General features: G+C 40.1%; 1 protein-coding gene across 3 annotated transcripts in view; it reads left to right on the forward strand.

Moving 5' to 3' along the window:
- Positions 1 to 22,756, forward strand: part of IRSp53 (Insulin receptor substrate 53 kDa) — a 108,244-nt gene that overhangs the window by 13,445 nt on the left and 72,043 nt on the right. For all 3 annotated transcript variants that reach the window (XM_046620417.2, XM_046620421.2, XM_046620418.2), the window contains exon 3: positions 15,097 to 15,172. In XM_046620417.2, coding sequence (XP_046476373.1) covers positions 15,097 to 15,172 — 76 coding nt within the window. The remainder of the gene's footprint in view (positions 1 to 15,096; positions 15,173 to 22,756) is intronic.

Here is a 22,756-nt window from a genome sequence, read left to right on the forward strand (position 1 = left end):
TTCAAGGTGAGCCTCACCCTAAGTTCAGTAGACTCTACGATATCGCCCTCCGGCTATTTTCTCCCTCGTGCGTACACGAAGATATGTATGGGAAAAGGTTACGGGGGCTGGTCGGCGATGTCATGGTGCAAGTCTGCAGCTGCTCAGCTGGGATGCTTCCGAATGCTACGTCAACCGGTTAATTAGATTATTTACCAGCTAATCATTTTAGCCCTGGCGCGGAGAGAAGGTTACGTCCATCCGGGGCTAATTCCATCCCGACACTCGATTATTACGGAAATTCTTCGCCTCTCGGGTGTTGTTTGTTTTCTCTTTATCTTTCTCTCTTTCTTTTACGCTCTTGAATTTCGAAATTCCATTTCTCTCCTCGACGTGTGCGCGTGTTTAATCGAACACCGAGGTGTGTTTCTTTAACCCAATTTCTAATATCTCCTTCCATTTTCCGTTATTTTTTTTTTTTCTCTATTTTTTCTATTTCGTTTCGTGCGAATGATTTTTTGGCGTATGTATATATGTATGTATCATATAGAGGCATGCGGGGTAAAAATTAATTGTTTAACGGTCGAAAGAACAGCTGCACAAGCGATTCGTCGACTGCATTCGATTCGTAACTCAACCGAAACTTATTGTTAATTTAACGGTATCGTGATAGTTCAAAGCGTATGAAATACTTTATGTAGGTACGTAGAATTAGGAGTTTTTTATTATCCGTAAAATGGTATCGCCGTTTTACTTTCAATTATTAGAAACGCTGCAAATAGAATTTCCTACCATTTCTTGTAGCTCGACGTTGCAAAATTCCGATATGCAGATTCATTATACATAGGTGTAAGTTTTTTGCAATCAATTTTATTGCCTGTCTTCAATAAGAGCTTCGTTACTTTACGTACAGTTTTTAATCCTTTTTCCCATTTCTTCTTAATAATTCCACCTTCTGTAAACGTTACCGCTGTATAATATTAGTTTGAAGAAATTAGCATCACCTCATCGTATAAAATCGATAGATACTGAAAAAAAAGAAAAAAACAGTTTTTTAAAACGCGAGTGCAAAGTTCGATTTTGCGTACCGGTTTCTCGCACTGTGAAAGGCGTGGGCAAAGTGGTCACTTTGCGCACCGGTGGGCGAAATTCGTCTTTCTAAGCGTAATCTCGCCTCTGTGCTGTTTCGATTTGAGCAACGGGGTTTTCGAATCGGATCTACGTCAGCGAGCGCTTGAATTAGGGTTGGTGCAGCAAGGGTCGCGGTGGTGTTGACAAGTTGCCCCCTTGGCGAGGCTATATCATAACCCCTCCAGGGTTATACCGAAGCGCACGACGAATGTACGTACGCGCGAGTCCCTCCAGTCCCGTATAATAGTCCCGAATTCCCCGAGTCTCGCTCTCGGGTTTCGATACCGCAGATCGCCATCTCGCGTGGAGTGGATATTAATTGGCTTTCGATGTACGCCGATAACGCCTCGTTTCGCATCCCCGATTAACTTACACCCATACGTTATTATTTGTATATTATACTTCGGTGGATTCGCGAAGTATGTAACCAGAAGCGACGGCGACGCAGCTCGATTCGTCGGACTTATTCGTTACTTGTTAGCAGGTACCTGCTTTATCTACTTGCAGAAATTGGGGTGGGGTTGTGGTTTCGAATTTGAAAAGTTCCGAAAGCGCCTGATTGAGAAGTAGAGAAATCAAACTTTTACGAAGCAACAAAGTTTCGAGTGTCGGAAAGACGACGGGTCAAAGTTCGGTCGAACTTTGGAAATTTTTTAAATTCAGAATTTCAGCCCCGCCCCTAGAGATCGAGTCAGTGAAAAGCTTACGAAGATGAAAAATACATGACGATGACATTCGTTGACGATGATCGAGAAATCTCTTCTAGTCGCTTCATTCCGACAAATTACGACGAATTATACGTATATTGGTGAAAATGAGAAAATCACACGTGTATCTGCACAATTGTGATACATGCCTGTACTCGTAACTTGAAGAATGAAGTTTGTCGAAAATCCGGTCAGGAAGAAGAAAGTTTAATACTTTTAGGGACTTGAGAGTAAAAATCGACGTTTCGGCCGGGCCCTGCCGACCATCCTCAGGAATAATTTAAGGAGTGACTTCCATCCGAAATGCTGTACTACTAACAACTCCCAAGCATGTACTGGTCGTCATTTTTTAAATTATTCCTGAGGATGGTCGGCAGGGCCCGGCCGAAACGTCGATTTTTACTCTCAAGTCCCTAAAAGTATTAAACTTTCTTCTTCCTGACCGGATTTTCGACAAACTTCATTCTTCAATCTACCTCCTGGTCACGAACTTCTTTCCTAAATGTACTCGTAACTATACCGACGAGGAGTAGAGAGAAATTATTCTAGGTACGGTTTTACGTAACGCGATAAAAGTTTCCGAAGCCGGCTAATCGTGCCTCGTAACCGAGCCTCTGGACAATTTCTCAGACGTTGAATCCAATGCAGAGACGTGCGGCAGACACGTAAATTATACACCAATCTAGATTCGTATTCTATAACGCGTATGATAAAACTAATGACACCCTTTTCACCGTCATATCCGTAACATCATGTAGATATTAATACCCAGTGCTGCGTACGAACGAGCACAAATGTAGAATTAGAAATATGATGGGAAAAAAAATATAAAATAAAACAAATAAAAACTGGAAGATAAATTATCATTGAAAGAATAAGAGAGCTGTGTATTTATACCGTGTACCTTTATACTTGTTGTGTATCCAAGGCATGATAGGAATAAAATAAAACAGCGGCACGGCAGCCGCGTACCGAGCGAGGCTGATTGTATAACGTTTTCTCGCCTTTCCAATCTCACGACTAGACTCGCGACTAGGTGCAAAATTCTCGATAGAACAGCCGTTGGGTTAGATCTTTTGTGCAGAGCCGAGTTAAACTGTAAACTGCGGAATAATACGTCTGTCGCAATATTTTGTATCGGATACCGATGCATAGAGCGAGGGCTTAACGCTTTGCCAATAATACAATAATTTCCACAATCCTGCCAGGTTGAGTCATATTTTATACGAATCGCTGAGAGTCTTGGAACAAAGATTTAAGGAGAAAAAACACGGCTCATTTTCTTATTCTTCGTATTGCTTTCAACCAGACATTAAATAACCGAGGTACGAGTTGTTCTTACAAGTTTTAAATTAACTTGCAAATTTCATCTCACGTCGTGCCGAATTTCGTAGTCTGGGTGTGCGAATTTCAAACGTTTCTCGATAAAAAGAAAACAAAGAAAAGAGAAAAAAGAAATTTACCAGTAATTTATTATACAGAGAAACTCGTGTCAAGCGAAATAAAAATATATGTTGAACTTTAAATTGCCTCTAATTTCTGAAATCGAATAAATTACATATTAATTTAAGATTCTATGCGCAATAACGAATAAATTGGCAAGGTTCTTCGAGAGTGTTGTATCGCCAATTATCATCGGCATTCGCCAGAATCAACGGGCTAGTGCCTTATTTTTGTTGCTTCGTTTTGCTCTCTTTTTCGCCTATATCGTTTTGGCCAAAATCTCTGAGGTTACATAAAGTTAAATCGCAGTATGATTAGGTATGTCAGATGCGTTCTGATTTTACCTACGGCCATACATCATTCGGCGAATCCTTTCGCATGAATAATTCACCGTAGTTCGCAATTTTATTTTCCACATCGTCATCGCATAGTAAGCGATTTAACGCAACTATGTAAGAATACGTATAACTTGGCAATACGCAAGCACAAAGGCAATTTCGTTTCCATCTGTACAAACAAGGTCAGCGTCCGCGAAAGGATTCTACTTTTTCGCATCTCGTCGGCTTCCCATGCCTTTTATTTTTTCTTTATTTTATTCGTACTTTAATCTTCGTTTTTTTTTTTTTTTTTTTCTTTTTTCTTCTCCGTCGTCGTTTCTTTGCCACTCATCTCAGGCTTCGAATGTAGACTCGAAGTCTGTTTTCCATTTGGAGTATTACGCAACCGAGATAAACGATGTACGATACTTGAAAATGATCCGAAATTCGATTCACATTATCGAATGAAAAAAGAAAGAAAAACGGAATAGAAATGTTGAATTAAAACGATGTTGTTTCGCAACGTGATTATAATCGCCAATCGGGATAATCTGAATGCGAATATTACGATCGAATCGCACGGTTTGCACCGACGTTGTGTTGATAATTTATATTCATCGCACACTTGCTCTGAAGAGATTTGGTTGGAAAAAAAGACGTACGAAATTAAGAGAAAAAAGAAAAAGAAAAAAAAAACACGCGTCGTTTCGCATCGTTAATCAAGCTCACTTCGTTCAAGTCTGTAAATCTGAAATTAAGAATTGTGCAACATTTGCGAAATTTCTAATACAGTAGATATCATTTTGGGTTCGGTCTTTTTTTCCCCTCATTCTCTACTTTTCAATTAAAACCGCGAATCGTGGCGCGACGACTTGAAATAGCACGAATTTTGCATCCCGTCCGTCATTCGCAGAACTTTGGGGCTAGCGAATCGAAGCTTTACTCCAAGGTTCCAGTGATTGACGAGAACCGTGACGCCGATGCAATTTCCGCTGGTTGTGGCCTACATTTTTTTCGGTTTTACTTCTTGTCCGTTTCTTCGCAGTGTTGTAGCTTTCTTACTTTTTGCCTATACAATCTACTTTTCCCTTTCCTTTATATTAGTATTATCATTATCGAGGACGAAATTGTGTTGATGAAAAAGAAGAAAGAGAATACTAAAACATTACAAAAAAGTAAACAGAAACGCGGCTGATCTTTTCTCTGCCAAACAAATTATAACAATAATTTCGTTTTATCCGACCCGCATTTTTGATTTCGTTTTTATTTATTTATTTATTTTTTTTTAATCTGAATTTTATTCGCCTTCTTACTTTAGCTAAAAATCTAATGTACTTTACGCGCACGTCACCAGACTTCCTTCGATGAAAAAGATATTGAATTTCGAATTCAGGGAACGGCGTTTTCGGGATGGAGAAAAACAGAGAGAGGGATGGAGAGAGAAGGAGAAAATCGCGGAGAGAATCAAAGGATTTATGGTTCTCGGGGGACCGGCGACAACAATTGCGAGTAATCTCGGACCCCGCGGTAAGAGAGTTTTCAACGATTTATCGTTCAACGGGTTCAGAGATCGCTTTGCGCAAAAGCCTAGCTGCGGCCTACGAGCCGCCACAACATTGCAGATATCGTTTTCTTCCCACAAACCGCCCTTTATCCGGAGTTAACCCGAACCCCTCCTTCGTCCATTTTTTTTTCTTCTTTTTTTTTTTTTTTTTTTTTTCATTTTCTGTGCAATTCACCGCAAATTCGAGGTGCTTCTGACTCTGCAATTCGCATTATCGCAATGAACATGCCTTCTTTGGCAATCATGGATAAATTTCGGACTTTAACGAATGAAAACGATCGATGAAATTATACTGGGTAATTTTTTATTTTTTCAACTTGGAATTGGAGTGATTGTCTGCAGATATGGAGTTAAATACCTTTGATAAAAAAACCCCGGCAAGTTGATCTGGATTTCTAGTTGTGTCTGCAGTTTTTCCCTGTATCGAGCTCAGGTTTATCTAAGCCACGAAAGTTATATCGATCAATGATCTCAATATCGTCGATGCAGAGCCGCAGGCACCCGACTTTCACGCATAAAAGAACGATTTGTACTTTATTGTACATAAATATAACGTCCGGTATATTTTTATACGGAGATTACAGGTTGTAGAGGTGATTCTTTCGTATGGCGTTTCGAATAAAGTTCCATCCGACGAGACAAATTTTCCATCGACAGTTCGATAGAGAAATTAACCCTTTGATTCGCACATTATTTAGCCGAGTCAACTTTTACAAAAAGATAGTATTCCATAGTTTTTTGCCTCGCTGATTACGAATCCTGAACCAGATACAAAAATTCAAGATGGCAGATCTAACCGGGGGAAAATTTCAAATTTGATCGAATACGGTGAAAAAACTCCATGCGGGGTTTTTCGGTGTTGTCGATTAGATTCACCGGCTTGAATTTTCAAAATCTGATATCAATATCGTAATCAGCAAACCCAAAAACCACTTGAAAAATTTCGCAATCGTATCCTGTAAGTAATCGATACAAGGTTGATTTTCATCGTCAAATCGCAGCATCTTCTCGCGAATCTGTCGGCATCTGTGCGCCTCTGATTGCAAAACGCGAACGAATCGCTCGTCGAGCGTCTAGAAAGCAGCTTTCGCCGATTCTAGGCTCCGGGCTGACCTCCTATTCCGCGGATTCTTATATTCGCCGATCTTCACGCTGCAGCAGCATCGCGCAGGAATTTTTGTCCTCGCTTATTCCTCTCCTCTCCTCCCTCCACCCCCCCTTCGACTTACGGATCCACTCCATTCACCGCGGCCAGGCAGCAATGCCGGGCAATTTTACACGTCTTACTGACTTCGTTAACGAGCAACCAACTCCGGCTGGTTAGGTGTACCACCTACCTCAGCTCCAGGTTAACGAGATCCTTCCGTTATGCATCTGCATCCAAGTGTCAGAGGTTTACGGGTAGAGAAATATTTCTCAGCGTGGTTTGCAACGCGACAATTCGATGATTTTCAAACTCTGTCACTGCCTATTCGTCCGGTGTAAGCAAGAAATTGTCAAAACATTTTATAACGCGGATGTTAGAAAATTTGTCCCTGTGTCTTTGTTTTATTGTTCAAAATTACGAACAGCCCGATTTTATGCCGTGAAAATTGATTCGGATACATTTCCACATTTATCCTTTGACACGGGGAAACCTGTCCTTCTTTTTCTTTTCTTTTCTTCTCTAATTTTCCGTCATCATTTTTATTTGATTTTATCAAACTGTGCGATTGACACCCTCGTTGAAAATAAAAAGGAAACTCTTGTAAAGTTGAAAAGGTAATTTCACTTTCAACGCTTCTTACGCCGCGCGTAATTACTGTAATTAATTCACTGATTCAGGAAAAGAAGAAAAAATAAGCAATTAAGAAACGACAAGAATATAACGATCGTTATCGCTGTGTATATAATTAAAACGTAGTATTATAAAATGTACGGACGTACAAATAGGTACAATACGCGCCTACGCGTCCGTCTGTCTCGCTATCATGTACCTAGACAATATAAATTCTCCCTCGTTCGGTCGCGCGGTTTTCGAACATCGAAAGGTAATTCTCGGCGATCGGGAATACCGCGGACAGTGAGGAAGGAGGGAAAAAAAGGAAAAAAACAAAGAAGAAAAAATTGAAGGGCCGAATCGAATCGAGATATATTTTTTTTTTTTTCTACCGTCTCCTTCAATTTACACCGTCTGCGTTTATACATTTTCAGTAGAATTTTTGCGTCTCTTTGTTTTATTTCTACAAAAAATCGTTGATACTTGAGAGGAAGATCAAAAATTTCCAACCAGCGTTATCGGAGGTTATAGATACGAATTTTTATTTATTTTTTCTTCATCTTTAACTCTAATTTCATTTACAACCCGTTTGAAGTACCTACAACAGACATTTAGTAAATCATCTCGTTATGAACTATTGAAGAGAGATTATACAATATTTCATGGATAGTAAGTAGTAACATCAGTTGTCAAGTATAGCTCATTTTTTATCATAATACTTGACCGTGTTAACAATTTTCAATTCAGTTTAACAACACAGATACTAGAATATGGACATTTCCTCCTCGAACTTCTTCTTCCTCTTTTTCTCTTCCTTCATTTTAATGACCTGTACTTTTTTCAATCCAGAGTTGTTGAGGCGATGATTTCTTTTTTTTTTAATTTTTCTCAATTTCTTCTTCAACCGTCGGCACGCAGAGATCGATCCGTGCTATTTCGTTAGTAGCAAACCACGTATACGCGTGAAATAAAATAACATAATTGACAAAGAAGGAAGAAATGAGAAGAAAAAATCGAAAAGAAAGTGAAAAAGAAGGGACTCCAATTACAAGGATCGTGAAACCATAATAAGTCACGTGGAGTAAATGTGAAACGTGATCGCGAAACTCGGCGGCGACTTATCTCTCTGAAACCTGCGGCAGTTTCGTGCGAAAGAGCGCCACGCCTAGATGATATCAGGCCGATGCCTGCCTCTTCTCTCAAGCCCGTCTCTCACCTGCGATACCGACTGCCTGGCTATTTGCGTGTCTACGTATCTACGTATCCGCTTTCATCTTTTTCCTTTTCTTTCTCTTTTACCCTCTCGTTTCAACGCAATTATCACGCAGCCACACTTCCATTAATTAAAATTAATTGACAATAATATATATTTATCGAGCGTAATTGATTTTACGCAAACGTCGAAAACACACTGTGCCTATAATATGGTAGGTTTGTTTGATGGAGAAAGAAATAATGAAAAGAAATAAACCAAAAAACAGAAAACGTAGCGCCGCGATAAAACGACGTAAATTATAATCTTTTTTCGCGTTATCGATACAAAACGATGCGAGTATTACGGATTTAAAAGCGAGAAAATATTAGATCGTGAATAAAATTTGAAAAATTGTCCGATATTCGACCCGAGGGGTCTGAAAATTGAAACAATAATTCATATCCGCGGAAAGTTGTAAGAGGATAACTTATTTTGCCTGTGGGCATTATTATTTATGCATTATACCTTGTGCCTACATAATACGTATAATACCTACGTCGTCGAAGTCAATGACCGTTGAAGAATATTATAAGGATAGCTGTCAGGTGTAAATAAAATTTTTTATTTTTCTCTCCTTCTTCCTTTTACAAATTTCTTTCGTTCACCGTTTTCCGCACTTGGGTATATTTATAATCATACGCGTATAGATGATCATATAATTTTTCTATCTATAAGCTCGCGTAGGTGGTTATGTAAATAGCGAGGATAATTGACAGGTGTGAAGAATTTGAATAATCACGCGATTTGTGTGTGTGTGTGTGTGTGTGTGTGTGTGTGTGTGTGTGTGTATATATATACACGACGTTGGGAGAATTCCTCGCTGCATTCTTTTGCGTTTCCGAGGAATTTTTAACCCGTTCCTACCTTATAACGCGCTAAAAATTATTTCATCGGTAATATAATTCCACTCCTATTTACAAGTAGGTAAATAAAACAATATAACGATATAAATTTTAATTTTACCTCTTGCGGAAACTGTGAACAAGCGGTGAAAATTTATAAAGAGATACGTTAAACTGTTTCGTTTACAAACTCGCGCAAGTAGTGTTGGTGTTAAAATTTTTTTTACACAATCGGTTTTCCCTTTCTATCTATTTTATTATCCTCTTCGTCGTTACGGCTTCAATTTCTTTTATACAAGTTCAAATTTTACCGTAATTAATTATCTTTACAGTCGAGACGATGAGGTGTTCGTACAATGTTACGTATACGTCATCTCTGTACGCGTGAATATCTCTCCATCTCTCTCTCTCTTTTTTGTTCATAACGTACAATACACGGTTTGATTTAGATGTACCGTTACTTCTTGGAGAGCTCATCGCACCTAGGCGTAAAAGTATAACGCATTCCTTCTTATACCTGCAGCGACGTAACGTATTTAAATTGAACAATGAGAGAAAGAGATAGAGAGAGGTAGAAACATCGAGGTAAGATAGGAAAAAGGAAGAAGAAGAAAAGTAACCGAACAGAAACGAACAAACGGTAAAATAACATTTTTACGACATGACGCGTGTATTAACTTGTGTAACGACACGTGCAGTGCGGATTTTTATTATATATATATATACATATACGGCCGGTCCATGCACGTTGAATTTTATTATAAGGCGTGTACGTGCTTTGTGAACGAATGCAAATATCGGTGACAATGTAACTCGTTGTTTTTTATTTTTTCGAAATTTCGTTTCGATTGCAAAGTACTATTTTGTAACTCGGTAATTTGTTTTATTCAATTAATTTCTCAATCGAATGTTGCAATTGTTTGCGAGTTTGAAAGTGAAGACAGGTACAGGGATTAAAAAAAATTTGTAAAATAGAAAACGAGGTTGCCAGGTCATTTTTTTAAAGGTGGGACGGGTAGGAAGGTAGAGTTAATTTGACAAAAACTGTGATAAATAAGACGAGTCCTTGCTTTTCAACTGCAAGAGGAAAAAGAAGAAGAAGGAGTTGAAGACGAGGAGGAGCAAGGCGAAGAGAAAAGGAGAGCGAGAGCGTAGAGAAGAAGAGTATTATAAATAAAAGAAAATAAAGAGAGATCGCCCGCTCGAGAGGCACGGTTTAAGTAAGATAAAGCACATCTCAGAAGCCCGAGACGAGAGCCGCTCGTCTTTCCAGCATCCGTGACGCTGACTCGGCCTGCAGGGTGTATAATTCCTACGGAATTACAGAGCTCGGAGTAACTGGAATTGTGTAACGCAAGATTTCATCTTCCGGGGCGTGGGGAAGTGAGGAAGGGAGGGAGGGAGGGAGGGAGACGGAGCGCGAACTTGGCGAGCGATAGAATAACCGAAAAGTTGAAATTCGTATCAGATTTAAGTTACGTAACGTTTACTGTACGAAGAAATATTGAAACTGGAAATCATTGTTTTCAAAAATTCAGAACGACTTTTAATGAATTCAATTTCCGAAATCCGTACAACACTTTGCTTTTGAAAAATTGATTACACTCGATTTTCGACGATTGTCATACACTTGCGAAATAATGATTTTGCCAAAAAATTAATCTCTACATTAACGTCTACGATTTTTTCACTCTCTTAAATTCGTCACGGGGTTGAAAATAAAACGAACCGATTTCGTACTCAAAAAACAAAAAAAAAAAAAAACAAAAAAACAAAAAAGACAGAACATTTCGTTGATCGTTTCAACACTCAGGTTCCTCGCATGAAATTCTCTAACATCGTGTACGGACAAGGGTCATCATCGAATCTCGCTGAGCGCGTTTGCGCGAGAAAGAAAAACGCTTCGGGGATTATGAACCGAAAGGTTGTAACGGGACTTTGGAGTTTTGAATGTTGCGCGATAAAGTCGAAGCACATAGACGGTTCTATACGTATACCTACATATATATATATATATATATATATGTATATATATATAGGTATCCTTATTCGCCTGCAGGCTTTTCGGGTCCACGGTTTCGGTGTAATAACATTTCTTGGCGCAGCAGTTATGTACTCCGTAAGTTACGTGTACGTCCGTCCTATGGGACATTTCCGGCGTTGTAATCCTCGCGATTTGAAACAGTCGTTTAATTGCCGGGGAATGTAATCGCCGAGATAAGCTCTGCAGCTATTGCCCGGCGAATTATAAGGTATCGAATTTTCACGCGAATTTCACTGCTGTGTAACTACGAGTGTTATTCCTGTGCATATATGCGTTTTATTCAATTCTCACAGATCACACCTTTTTGGACAAAATTATACACGCGAATTTTTACTTTCGCGAACGTAGAAATTGTTGCAAGTCGAGAAAATATTTTTTTTTTCACATAGGTGCTTTTTCTCTTATCGTCTCGATTCTTTCTTTGTTTGTTTGTTTTTTTTTTTTTTCGTTGTTTATCTTATATCATACCGTAATAAGACCGAGATAAAGCCAAAACAGGAGGTGGAAAATCCACTCGGCGCTGCAGCGTTACTTTCCTACCCATAAAACATACAACCCAGTTTTATGTCCCGATCCGAGGATCCTCGAGGATTCGTTGCTCGGAGAGGTTGGTGAGTTGAGAATCAATACTTTTCGGTAATTTCATCGCTAGGTAGTGGGTGTACCGCTTTGCGGTTTCGTAAAATTCACGTACGTACATACATGCGGAAAGAGAATGCGAAAATCAAAAACAGGATCTCAGATATATTTATTCTTCATTTTAATATCGCTTGAAAATATTGAATGAAATTGTTTCCATTTTAAAGCGATTTTATCTTTCAAACGACGACTCTATTCGTTTATCCGCACTCGCGTTTTGTTTAGAATTTTACTTGATCTACAGTCGTTCGTTAAAAAAATATCAATATTCGTAAAAGAGAAAAAAAAAAACAAAAAATCGCGAAAAAGTGTCAATTCCCGGTACATCGACGCACTCAATCATTCCGAAAGCATCGTGCAAAAAAAGCAACAAGCTTGCTAATTCGGTATCCATTCTCAATTACAATAATTTGTTAAAAATATCGGTGAACTTCGCCAGGGTGTTTTGGCAAAATATACGAGAAGCCGCGAATTACAGGTCCAGGATATCGGGAGTCCGGCGGAAATTGCGGATTTCAGCCCGCAGCTTACCGGGATAGATCAGCTGGCCCCGCTCCTCCACCGAGTCATCTACTTTACCGCTCCGCACACGTTTGTCTTCGGCTGAACCACCGGCGTTTGCCTTGCCTCCGTTTTCGCCGATTCCGCATGTGTGCGAATCGGCAAATCGGCAAATCGGTGTGTGCAGCACCAGGTTACACGAACCTGAACCGATCTCTAACCGCTCTCCAACTTACTCTCCAATTTCCCGGCTATATACACGCCCATTACGGGTATTCACATCTCGCCCCATTCTATATAACTCTATCCAGAAATCGAATTTTCTCTCCAACTAGACTAGCTGACCGTGATAGGATTCGGTAATTCAAGTAATGAACAACCGAGCTTATCGCGTGTGTGTACGCAAGTATTATGTACATGCAATGTGTACGTATCTACATAAGTGTAGACTGTATAATATAAAGCGTAGGTACGTACCTCGGTCGTAGCAATACTTAAATGACATATCTGATTCGAGAATGCGTGGCGACGTCGGATAAAAACACGCACTAATTTTTAAATTCAATCGTTCAATCATGTGTTTTTTTCCTACTCTCTCTTGAATTTTTTTTTTTTTTTTTTCACATTGCAAATTAGCCGTCAAATTGAGTTGTTTCATTAGACATTGCGGAAAATTTTGTTATGAAATTCCACTAAACTCTTTCAACAACGACATACAGCCGTCAGATGCGGTGTTGCCAGATCTATTTTATGCGAATAAATACTTGAGTCAAAAGACATTTGTTCATTATTCTTGGTATGTGAATAATTAAACTAATCCGATTAGAAGTGTCCTTAGGTAATATCTAAATCCAAGTTATTAATTTACACGTTGACATCTTTTATTTCAGTCAATATAAAATCTAGATTTTATTATCACAGCAGCGGCACGTGCAACGTAACTCCGAAATATATACAATTAGTGTCGCGATTATCTTTCACGCACATCAGGCGCCGACGAATGAATGTAAAGGTAATCGATTATTGCCACATCTGGACCTTGTATCAACTCTCCACTTCGCGTAATATAATCCGTGTAACGTGTAATAATTCGCAGCGATAATGTCATCCGCGCGAAATCAACGACCGTCGGAAATGTTATGACCTCGCTAATTGAAAATTATACGGCGACAAATTTTTAAACGCGTCGTTAAGCCGCGCATCTCCAGGGAGGAAAGAACCAGGTTCGATTCGTATACCTATATGTAACTAGCAGATTTCGAATTATCGCTAATTGTTACGGGTGCGACGAGGTGTTGGGAAAATGCAATTAGCCCTTTCTCAATTTGCGCAAATCGCTTTGATGCGAGCGCCGCAGATGTTTTTTTGATTTTTTCTTCCTTACCACGCAACTTATTCACGCAGCCGAGCTTTGTCGTGTGGATATTTTTTGAAAAACTTTTTCTGCTTCGTCAATCTTGAAAATTCATGCCGACTCGTATGTACTCGTATGTGGGGAATTCGAAATTTTTCAAGAAAATCAACGACGGTGGTTGAATTCGCAGGGAATTCCCCATGTATAGAAGAAATAAAACTCAGCTTTCACGGTTATGATTTATTATCGAGTAATAAATATCTCCTACTTGCATATTACAATATAAAGATATTACACGTCACATTCGTCTTGGAAAGTTTAAATGCGGAATATTTTATCACCGGCTTTATCGACAGTAAGAATTGTTTGAAAAACTTTGATGATGTTCGATTTTGCTGAAACGCGGCAATCGTCAATTCCCCTCAAACTTTTGAACCTCGATTCGACGGAACGAAACGAACTAGGGAAATTTGGCGCAAGTTTTTTGCTGTTGCACCGAGAGAAATTTTTAGTTCCGGTTAACGCTCAGTCCTTAACTATTTTCATATTTTACCTCGATCGAAAAATATAGTTCTAGGTAGAAAATGAAAATTAGTTGTCTAGCCGTTACCGGAAAGTCTAGTATCCGTTGCTATACTTTCTCGTTACGATCGCTGTCACTATATTTTCTTGCAACCGTTGCGAAAATTTAATACGTGTGCAACGATAAATTGACGTTAAAGCTTTGTTTAACTAAAAAGGTAGAGTAAACCTCGCAAACTGATTTTGCGTTGCAATTACCAAAAAAGGATCGAAAATAGCGCAAAATGGTTAGGCGTACCTTGTTTTTCGTAATTCCAACAATATACAAACAGTTTTTTTTAACGATACCTGTTTTACTCAATTTATCTCAGCGTTGGATAATTCGCTCTGAGTGCAAGTATTCACACGTAGGCACGCGCACACATGCGTCAGGAATTAGGGGCAGAACCCCCTAAAGAACTTGCACCCTGAAATCCCCGAGGGAGCCGGCATAGTTCCTCCTCCCCCCTCCCCCCTTTTCTACGGCGACGTGCTTTTCCCGAATTCCCGCTTTGACGTGATGGGAGAGGGAAATTCGCGTCGTCGTTTCACCCCTTCGTCGTCGCGCTAAGGAATCCAAAATGGCCACCCTCGACGTGCTTCAAGGCACCGAGGAACGAGACGTACTACTTTATTAATATCGCAGAAGGGTTTTCGGGCCAAGGGCTTTCCGACTTCCGGTTCAGGCTCAGGTGAGACGGTGACTTCTTATCGGCCTCGAGACTCCGCCGAAGTTCCTGCGTTCCAGATTATCGGGGGAAAATGTCGAGGCGACGAGTACGAATGCGATTACTATGTTCTTAGTTTCATTTCGCTTGAATTAAGAGATTTCCATGGCTTCGGCCAAATTGTTGACGATTCCGATACTTTTGACCGATGACGTTTTAAAGACATAAGAGATTTATAAATTTCCTCTATCTACGACGACTACCAGATCATTAAAAGGGGGTAAGACGGGTGATTTCACCCTTTGTAACAATGTATTGTATTTCTGTTTCAGAATATTTTGGACAAGTTTAATCCGGGCGCAAGGCAGCTTATCAATGCCGGAAAAGCGTATCTCAAAGCTCTGCACGGTGAGTTATGATCCATTATATTTATACTCGTACTTCGAACCGTGAGATGATTTTCACCATGAATAAAGGTGAACGTGCGTTGATTGTAATTAACGAGTCCGTAATAATGTTACGGAGAAACTCTGTCAAATACATAAGTCGAGGAAATATTCGGGTCTGTAAGAATTCGGCGAGATGTTCCTGGCGATCTAACAAGTTGCGGGAGAAGATCGAGGATCTATAATACGTAGCCGGTGAACTGTATTGTACCTACCCGGCAGAGTTTTTCTGTTTTTCCGGATTCCTCGTCCAATTAGTTGGTACTCATTTTATCGCTCGACATATTTCACCCCCCGCATCGCGTCTCTCTGCCTCTGTTTGCTATAGGTACTCTATATTTATACGTATGGAACATTGCTTACGGTATATCGACATTCCATCAACCCTCGAAATACTACACTACAACGATTTTTCTTTATTTCGTCTTTATAACTTTTGCTCTTTGTGATTCGTCAATCGTGGCAATTTGTTAAACGAAATTAGGTGTCGCGAATTTTCTGACCTTTAATAAAGAAGTAAATTTTTGAGAATTAACAATTGCAAAACGCATAGTAAAATTATCAAATATGGAAATGGTAAGAGGGAAAAATTGCAATATTTCGGGAATTCTTCTCTCAGCACATCCTTCATATCTTTTGTGGGCTTCTCTTCTTTACATCTCTCTCTCTCTCTCTCTCCCTCCTGCTTCGATCTGCAGCCGATATATTACAGCAGTAACACGTTCCGCCTGTTTTTCATACATTTTTCATATCAAGGCGTTTCGCTGAATGCAGCTGTGCACTTGAGACCGTGTGCTGGTACGTACAGTTTCCTATAAATCTGTCAGGGAACAGGGAGGATAGAAAGAAAGAAACTGAATGAATGAAAAAGGTATGATAGAAGAAGAAGAAGAAAAAAAAACCGGTTTTTTTCTATCGACAGGCAAATCCCATATTGTCGTTTCTTTTTTCCATGTACGTTGCTATCTATGTACATAATAAATGTATAATCTTATATAATAGACGAGGTGCCGGCGTAACGTGCAGCGTTGTATTTATCAAGTCGAGATACTCGATACATCCATTATACCGGAATCGAGACAACGCGATCTTCGATCCAATTTCCTCTTGTAGCCTAACGCGACGTAATAATATCAAGAGATGCTCTTGTCGACGTTTTTTTTTATTTTCTTCATTTTTGTACTGAAAAAGAAGCTAATACGAGGGAGAAGAAAACGAAGGAGAAATAACCGCTTCGTTCTATCGCTTCGAAGAGAAAAGTCGAGACAAAAACTAAAACTAAAAGAAAAGAAGAAAAAGATTAGAAAGAAAAAAAAAAAAACTTCAATCAACTTGCAGTTCAAAGTTTTGTTTGTATGTTTTCCTTCTCTTTATCGTCTAGTTTTTGTACGTTATAGGAAGACTTGGAAGAGGATAAAGCGAACCGGAGAATGAAAAAAATCGCTACCGTTACCCGCGGCTACTAAGCTTGATATAGTTTGCGGCACGCGTTGCGGTTGTCAGAACTGAAATCCTAAGCCGATGCCGAGAGCGAGGCTGCTGGATGCTGGCTCTCTGTATTTTATTTTCCTCTATCTTTTTTCCACCGGCTTTCGCGACCCTCCTGACCAACGCCCGGGATGTGAAAAAGAGCATAAAAACGCCGGCGATCCGACACCCCGAGCTGTGCGGTGGGGTGGAGAAAGCAGGGGAGGTGAAGAGAACGAAACGAGGTGAAAAAGTTAATCTTACGTCACGGGGAAAATTGTATCAGTGTATAGACACAGACCTTTCGAGTTGTGACGAGAGAGAGAAAGAAGGAGCGAAAATCGTCTCAACCGTACGTCATTGCCTGTCGGTATACGAAACGAGGAAGATAAAAAGTCGCGTAGGTTTACGGAAGAAATGAAAGACGACGATGCAACGTAGATGCCTAGACCGTAACGTGTGTTTTGTTGCTTTTTCGTTTTATTTTGCCCCCTCGTTTTTGCTAGGTCACAAAAAATGTCTTTACGGGGAATTCCATGCGAACACAACCAACTTCTGACCCTCGCCATTTTCGATTTTGTTCAAATTTTTGTCTGCAATTATTTCAACTCTGAAACAGTACCCTCAGATTTTTTATCCAACTGCTCAATTATTTAGAAGTATCGAAAGGAATTTTGAAAAGGAACATTTTTAGAATTCTCAAAAAATTCCCGAAAGCTGTATTTTTTTTTAAAAACATCTTGAGAACGGGCTCATGGACCGATTTTTTTACAGTTTTTTTTTTTGCGCGTTCAATTTGTTTGATCAACTAAAATAATGTTTAAGCGGTCAGAAAATTCCCAAAATTCTCAAAGCTTCCATTTTTCATTTGGAATATTTTCGGACCGGTTTCATTATGAAGTTGATAAACAAAGTTGAACGTGCCAAAAAAGTAGACAAAAATCGCTGCATAATGAAACCGATCCAGAAATGTTCTAATTGAAAAATAAAAGTTTTGAGAATTCTTACAGAATTTTCAGATCGTTGAAACAATGTTTTAATTGGGTAAAAAAATTGATTATGCTGAAAGAAAATGTGGAAGAAATCGGTCCGTCGTGGGCCCAGTCTTTAAATGTTTGGAATAGAAATTACAGTTTCTGAGAATTGTTTGAGGATTTAAGAAAAGATCCCTTTCAAAATCACTTCAAATAATTACATGCAATTGAACAGTCGATTAAAAAATTCAGGGTACCGTTTCAGAGTTGGGACAATTACGGAATTTTTTTTTTACTATACACAATCGGAAATGATGAGGGTCAGAAGGTGGTTGGGTTCGCATGAAATTCCCTCTTATCACCTAACCGTGGATTAAATGTGACGGTCTTTTTTTTCCTCCTCCGATAGCTCGTTTCTCGAAAATTCATCAAATTTCAGTCTCTCACTTGCACAAGGTCGAAAGTGTTTCGGGCGACTGCAGGAAAATTTACGTTTCCTATAAATCGTCCGAGCGTGAAATTCGTCTATCCACGTTTATAATGCACATGCATACAAACACGAGTGAAGCTATCACGCGGAGGCGTATCTTCGAGGTAAACAATCCTAACGCAACAACGTTTTAACGTGCAACAACCCTGAAGATACGTTTGTTCCTTCTGGCGCATTTAATTATCCGCTGTGTGATCTACTGTGGATACCTTTTTATACATAAATATATATATATACGTACGTATACATGAAAGGCGATAAACACACACGTAGAAGACACCTTTGCAGGTACAGAGTTTAATTAAAAGAGACGCATCCTGTTAGTTGCACTGTATTTTCATCCTCGCAGCTCTTTTGCCTATCAACTGCTGCAGGCTACTCTATCTAATTGTAAAGCAAGCTACGCATCCTTCTTTTTATTATTACTTTGCTGCTGGCGGATCTCGTTCTTGATAATTACAGGTATAAAAGACGCCTTCGATTCTTCAGCGCAGCTCAATCGGACGATCAATGAACGTTAAAGCTCGATTTCTATATCCTTTCGTTCTCGCCTGATCACCGATCCGTTATCGGTTTTCCACGCTGGACTTTGTTCGTCATCGTTCGAAGTTGATAATTTCGATTTTATTGTTAGCTCATTGCCTTAAAACGGAAAGTAAGCTCGATATAGTTTCGTCGTATTTTTTTTTTTTGTTTTCAAACAAATTCTCTTCGATTCAACGTTTAGGAAAGTTGGGAAAAAAATTAAGGCAGTCCGGTATCAGAGCGAGAGATTGCGAGAAGGATAGGAAAAGAACGTGCGAAAGAATCAGCGAAAAGAAGGTCGGTAACTGGCCTGAAAATAAACATGAAACTTTGACGTTGTTCTTTGATTTTCTTCGTCCCGCCTGCCTTTAACACCTTTATTTTTTCAACCCCTCGACCTCCGTCGTCGTTACCGTAATTACAACGTTCTTTTTTCCCTCCGACAATTCTGCGGGACGATTCAGCAGCGAGACGGCAGAGCGGTGTATCATATATTTGCATACTCCGGGAACCGACGTTGTTTCACGCTCTCTCACCCCCGGAGGGTGTGATGCTTTTGCACGTACCATGTACGGGGCATTCCACGCCAACTCGGCAAACGGTTGACTCTGACATTTTTCATTTTCACCAAGAATTCATCCTACGCTACCGTGACCCCTGAAGAGTTACCGACAAAATTTTCACGTTCTTTTAATCGCTCGATTTTACCCTATGATTTTTTAAATCCATCTCAAAAATGCCCAAATTGATTTTTGCGAAAGGAGATAGAAGCATTTGGTTTCGGAAATTAAACATTGTCACGCAGGGTTCGGAGTGGCGTGGCGTCTCGTTATTTTTTTCTATTTTCATACTTGTTCAAAATCCGTGATGAAATTTTGAAAAAAATCACGAGTGTGTTTTAACACTGGTAAAACAATTTGAAATATCGGTTATTAAATCGGAGATGCGGTATGTAGTGTAATAGATTTTTAACCGGTATGAAAATAGAAAGAAACGACATCACACTCTGAATCTTGCGTGAAAATGTTTCATTTCGAAAATCAAATATTTTTTTTTTTCCCCGTTTCATGAAAATCAATTTGGGTGTTGTTGAGATGGTTCTCATAGTTCACAAGGTAAAGACGAGTGGTTAAATAGCTACAAAAATTTTTTCGAAGCTCTTCAGGGGTCGTACTACAACGTACAGGAAAAATCCATGGTGAAATTAAAAAAATGTCAGGGTCAACCGTTTACCGAGTTGGCGTGGAATGCACCATATACGTATATGCACATATATATGTACATGCATGCCGGACAGCATCCCCGTTTTGTTCAGAAAGTTGTACCCGAGTTGGGCGCGAAAAGTCGCGGGAACCTCGGGATTTCGCGATTCGGGATTATTTTATGACCTGGATGACGGGGCGAGGGGGAGGAGGGGGAGGAGGAGGAGGATGTGAACCGTAAATTACAAAGCCCCGTTCCCCCACCCTCTCTACACATCTTCCTATCCTCCTCTCAATTTCTTTGTCCTTCTCCGAGGCAGGGGGCGCGAGGCGACGTAGATTGGCGCAGGTGTTTCCGTGCACATCCGACCCTTCCCGACCTCAATTTGCAAATTTCACTCTGTGTAAATCTTGGCACTTGCTCAGTGCCGGGGGTTCGGTTACTCGTGTGTGAGAGAGAGAGAGAGAGGGAGAGAGGGAGAGAGGGAGAGAAGGGTGGTTCCTCACACGAGGCAGCGACGTGCGTGTTCTCTACATTTTACATCGCATTAGCTGCACTTAAGGAGGTTTAACTCCCCTTAATGGAGACGACGTCGAATGTTTTCTGTCCTCCTTTACTTTTATTTGTCTATTTTTTTTTTCATCAAAGTGGGAAGCAGACGACAAAAGCCATCCTATTTCTATTCGTTGCATATACTTTATTGTTCGACGATGAGAAGTCGATGCGTGCTAAAATATTACCAACTTTGGGCATTGGAGTACGGCAAATGAATGTTGAAAAATTTATCATTCGTCGTATTTTTGAACTTTTGTTTTATCCACAATCAGCCCTCACCCTTTTCGTAATTTTAAATCGAGTTTAGCCACTCTAAAACAGAGCTTGAAAATTATACCCATCAGACTCGGTGGAATTCCTTGAAGAACCTCGAGGAGGACGCTCGTTATTAGGGTGAGGTGAAAAATTTTCAAACTGAATTTCTAACCCAGGGATGAAATTAGGCAAGTTATTACGGAAAGGCGGAAACTCTCCGGGTTTCGACGCGCTTCTCGGAGACTTGCAGCAGAGATCGAGGCGACCGTTCATCGAGTTACATTTTCCACTTGGAGCTCTCGGTTCGCTTGCTGCAGTCTAAAACGGGGCTGAACTTTGCGCGGTAGAAAGACGAAGGAATTTAATTGTATCCGAGTTGCGAATATCGCGATTGCCGAGACGAGTCTCGCTGCAGCAGCCTGCGAATATATATGTATACGTATGTACGTATATACGTACGTACGTAGGTGTACAATACGAGCGAAGTTGGCACACAGTCGGCGGGAAGTTTTACTTTGCTCTCGGAGTTTTCATTCTTACCGAATTAATTCGTTCGGTTCGCTTTAAGGGCGACGGTAGGTACGTACCATCTTCTTTGCCTTACATTTCCACCCCGCTTCACTTTTTGCACGATCCACGCTCGATGTATAACAAACCAACCAGCCAACCTAACCTACCTACGTGAAAATTGTTACCTGTAATTCGCGCTCGTTTCTTCTCCCTGCTTCCGCAATAAAACCCCTGCAGCGGTAGAAAGTTATGAAACTCTGCAGTCGGTGCGATTTCTAATTTTACTCCGCCACTTTGCTAAACGGCCGAAGGAGCGTGGGAAATTTTTATACCTCGTAGACCGGATGTAAGTCGGGTCTGAATTTTTGTGAAATTTTTTTATAATATCGAGGAGGGCCAGGATTCGGTATGTGAAATTTGTACAGTATTGTATAAAAAAGGCAGAATATCGGGGCGGAAAATTTCTGGGTTGGTGAAATTTCGTCACTTTGATTTTTCTTTGTTTTGGATTTTCGACATATTTACGTTCGTAATTCTGGTCATTTTGATTATCGGTTTCTCTCATTTTTCACGCCCACTCGTTGATCGAACTACGTCGTGTGAGTCTATTTCAATTTTCGAAATTTTACTCTATCGAAACTTGGCTTTGTCGTAACTGGAATTTTCGGAATCTTTCATTTCCGAACTTCGAGCCATCGGCTTTCCGACCGTTCGAATCATTGTTGTTTCGTACAGGTTTGATTTCTCAGCTTCAAGTTTCACCATCAAATAATGCGGAATTGGACGCTTTCGGAACTTTTCAAATTCGGAACTTGAATCACCCCGCTCCACAGTATCGAATGTACGGAGCAGGTACATGAAAATTTAATTCACGGATTTTTGAAACATTGAAAGCCGATAAATACTAAAATCAAGGGTAATATATTTTCACAATCAACCTGACAATATCGTGAATTATAAATTCTTTTTATTTTATTTATTTTTTTTTATATCCTTCCAAATTCAACTGATTATGGGTTTTCTCGTCAGTCAAAATTTATCATCCCAGCCTTGTTCACTCCGTCGCAATTACTCCACTCCCTTAATCTCCGATGGCTGTTATTAATTTGGCAAATCGCGAATGGCTGCCAATTTGCAGCTGTTTAATCCGTCCGTTACGCGTGTATTTCCCGGATACCGGATAGCCGGATCTGCAACAGGAGCCTGGCAGAGGTGTCAGAGCCAGACGCCGCCGCAGCGGCACTCGACGCTAAAAACAACCAAATTGTAATTACTGTCTGCAAAAATCCGGCCAGCAGCTAGCCGGCTATCTAGTGGCCCGTGATGTCACTCCGGTCTCTGCGTCGTGTTACCCAAATGCGAATACTCGCGAGATTAAACCCGGGGGATTTGGCCCTACTGCGAGGGACGCCCGAAACGCGTTACTGCCTGCCTTACGCTTTAAAGAATCATCCCGTCACGCGCCCTTTTCATTTTTACGCCAAATAATTTCACGCCACGTGGAACTTGCCTCATGTTTTGTTGGAACGAAAGTTTCACCCCCTCCCGCAATTGAATTTTTTAATTT

The sequence above is a fragment of the Neodiprion pinetum genome, chromosome 4 (genome assembly GCF_021155775.2).
Source record: "Neodiprion pinetum isolate iyNeoPine1 chromosome 4, iyNeoPine1.2, whole genome shotgun sequence".
Lineage (NCBI taxonomy): Eukaryota > Metazoa > Arthropoda > Insecta > Hymenoptera > Diprionidae > Neodiprion > Neodiprion pinetum.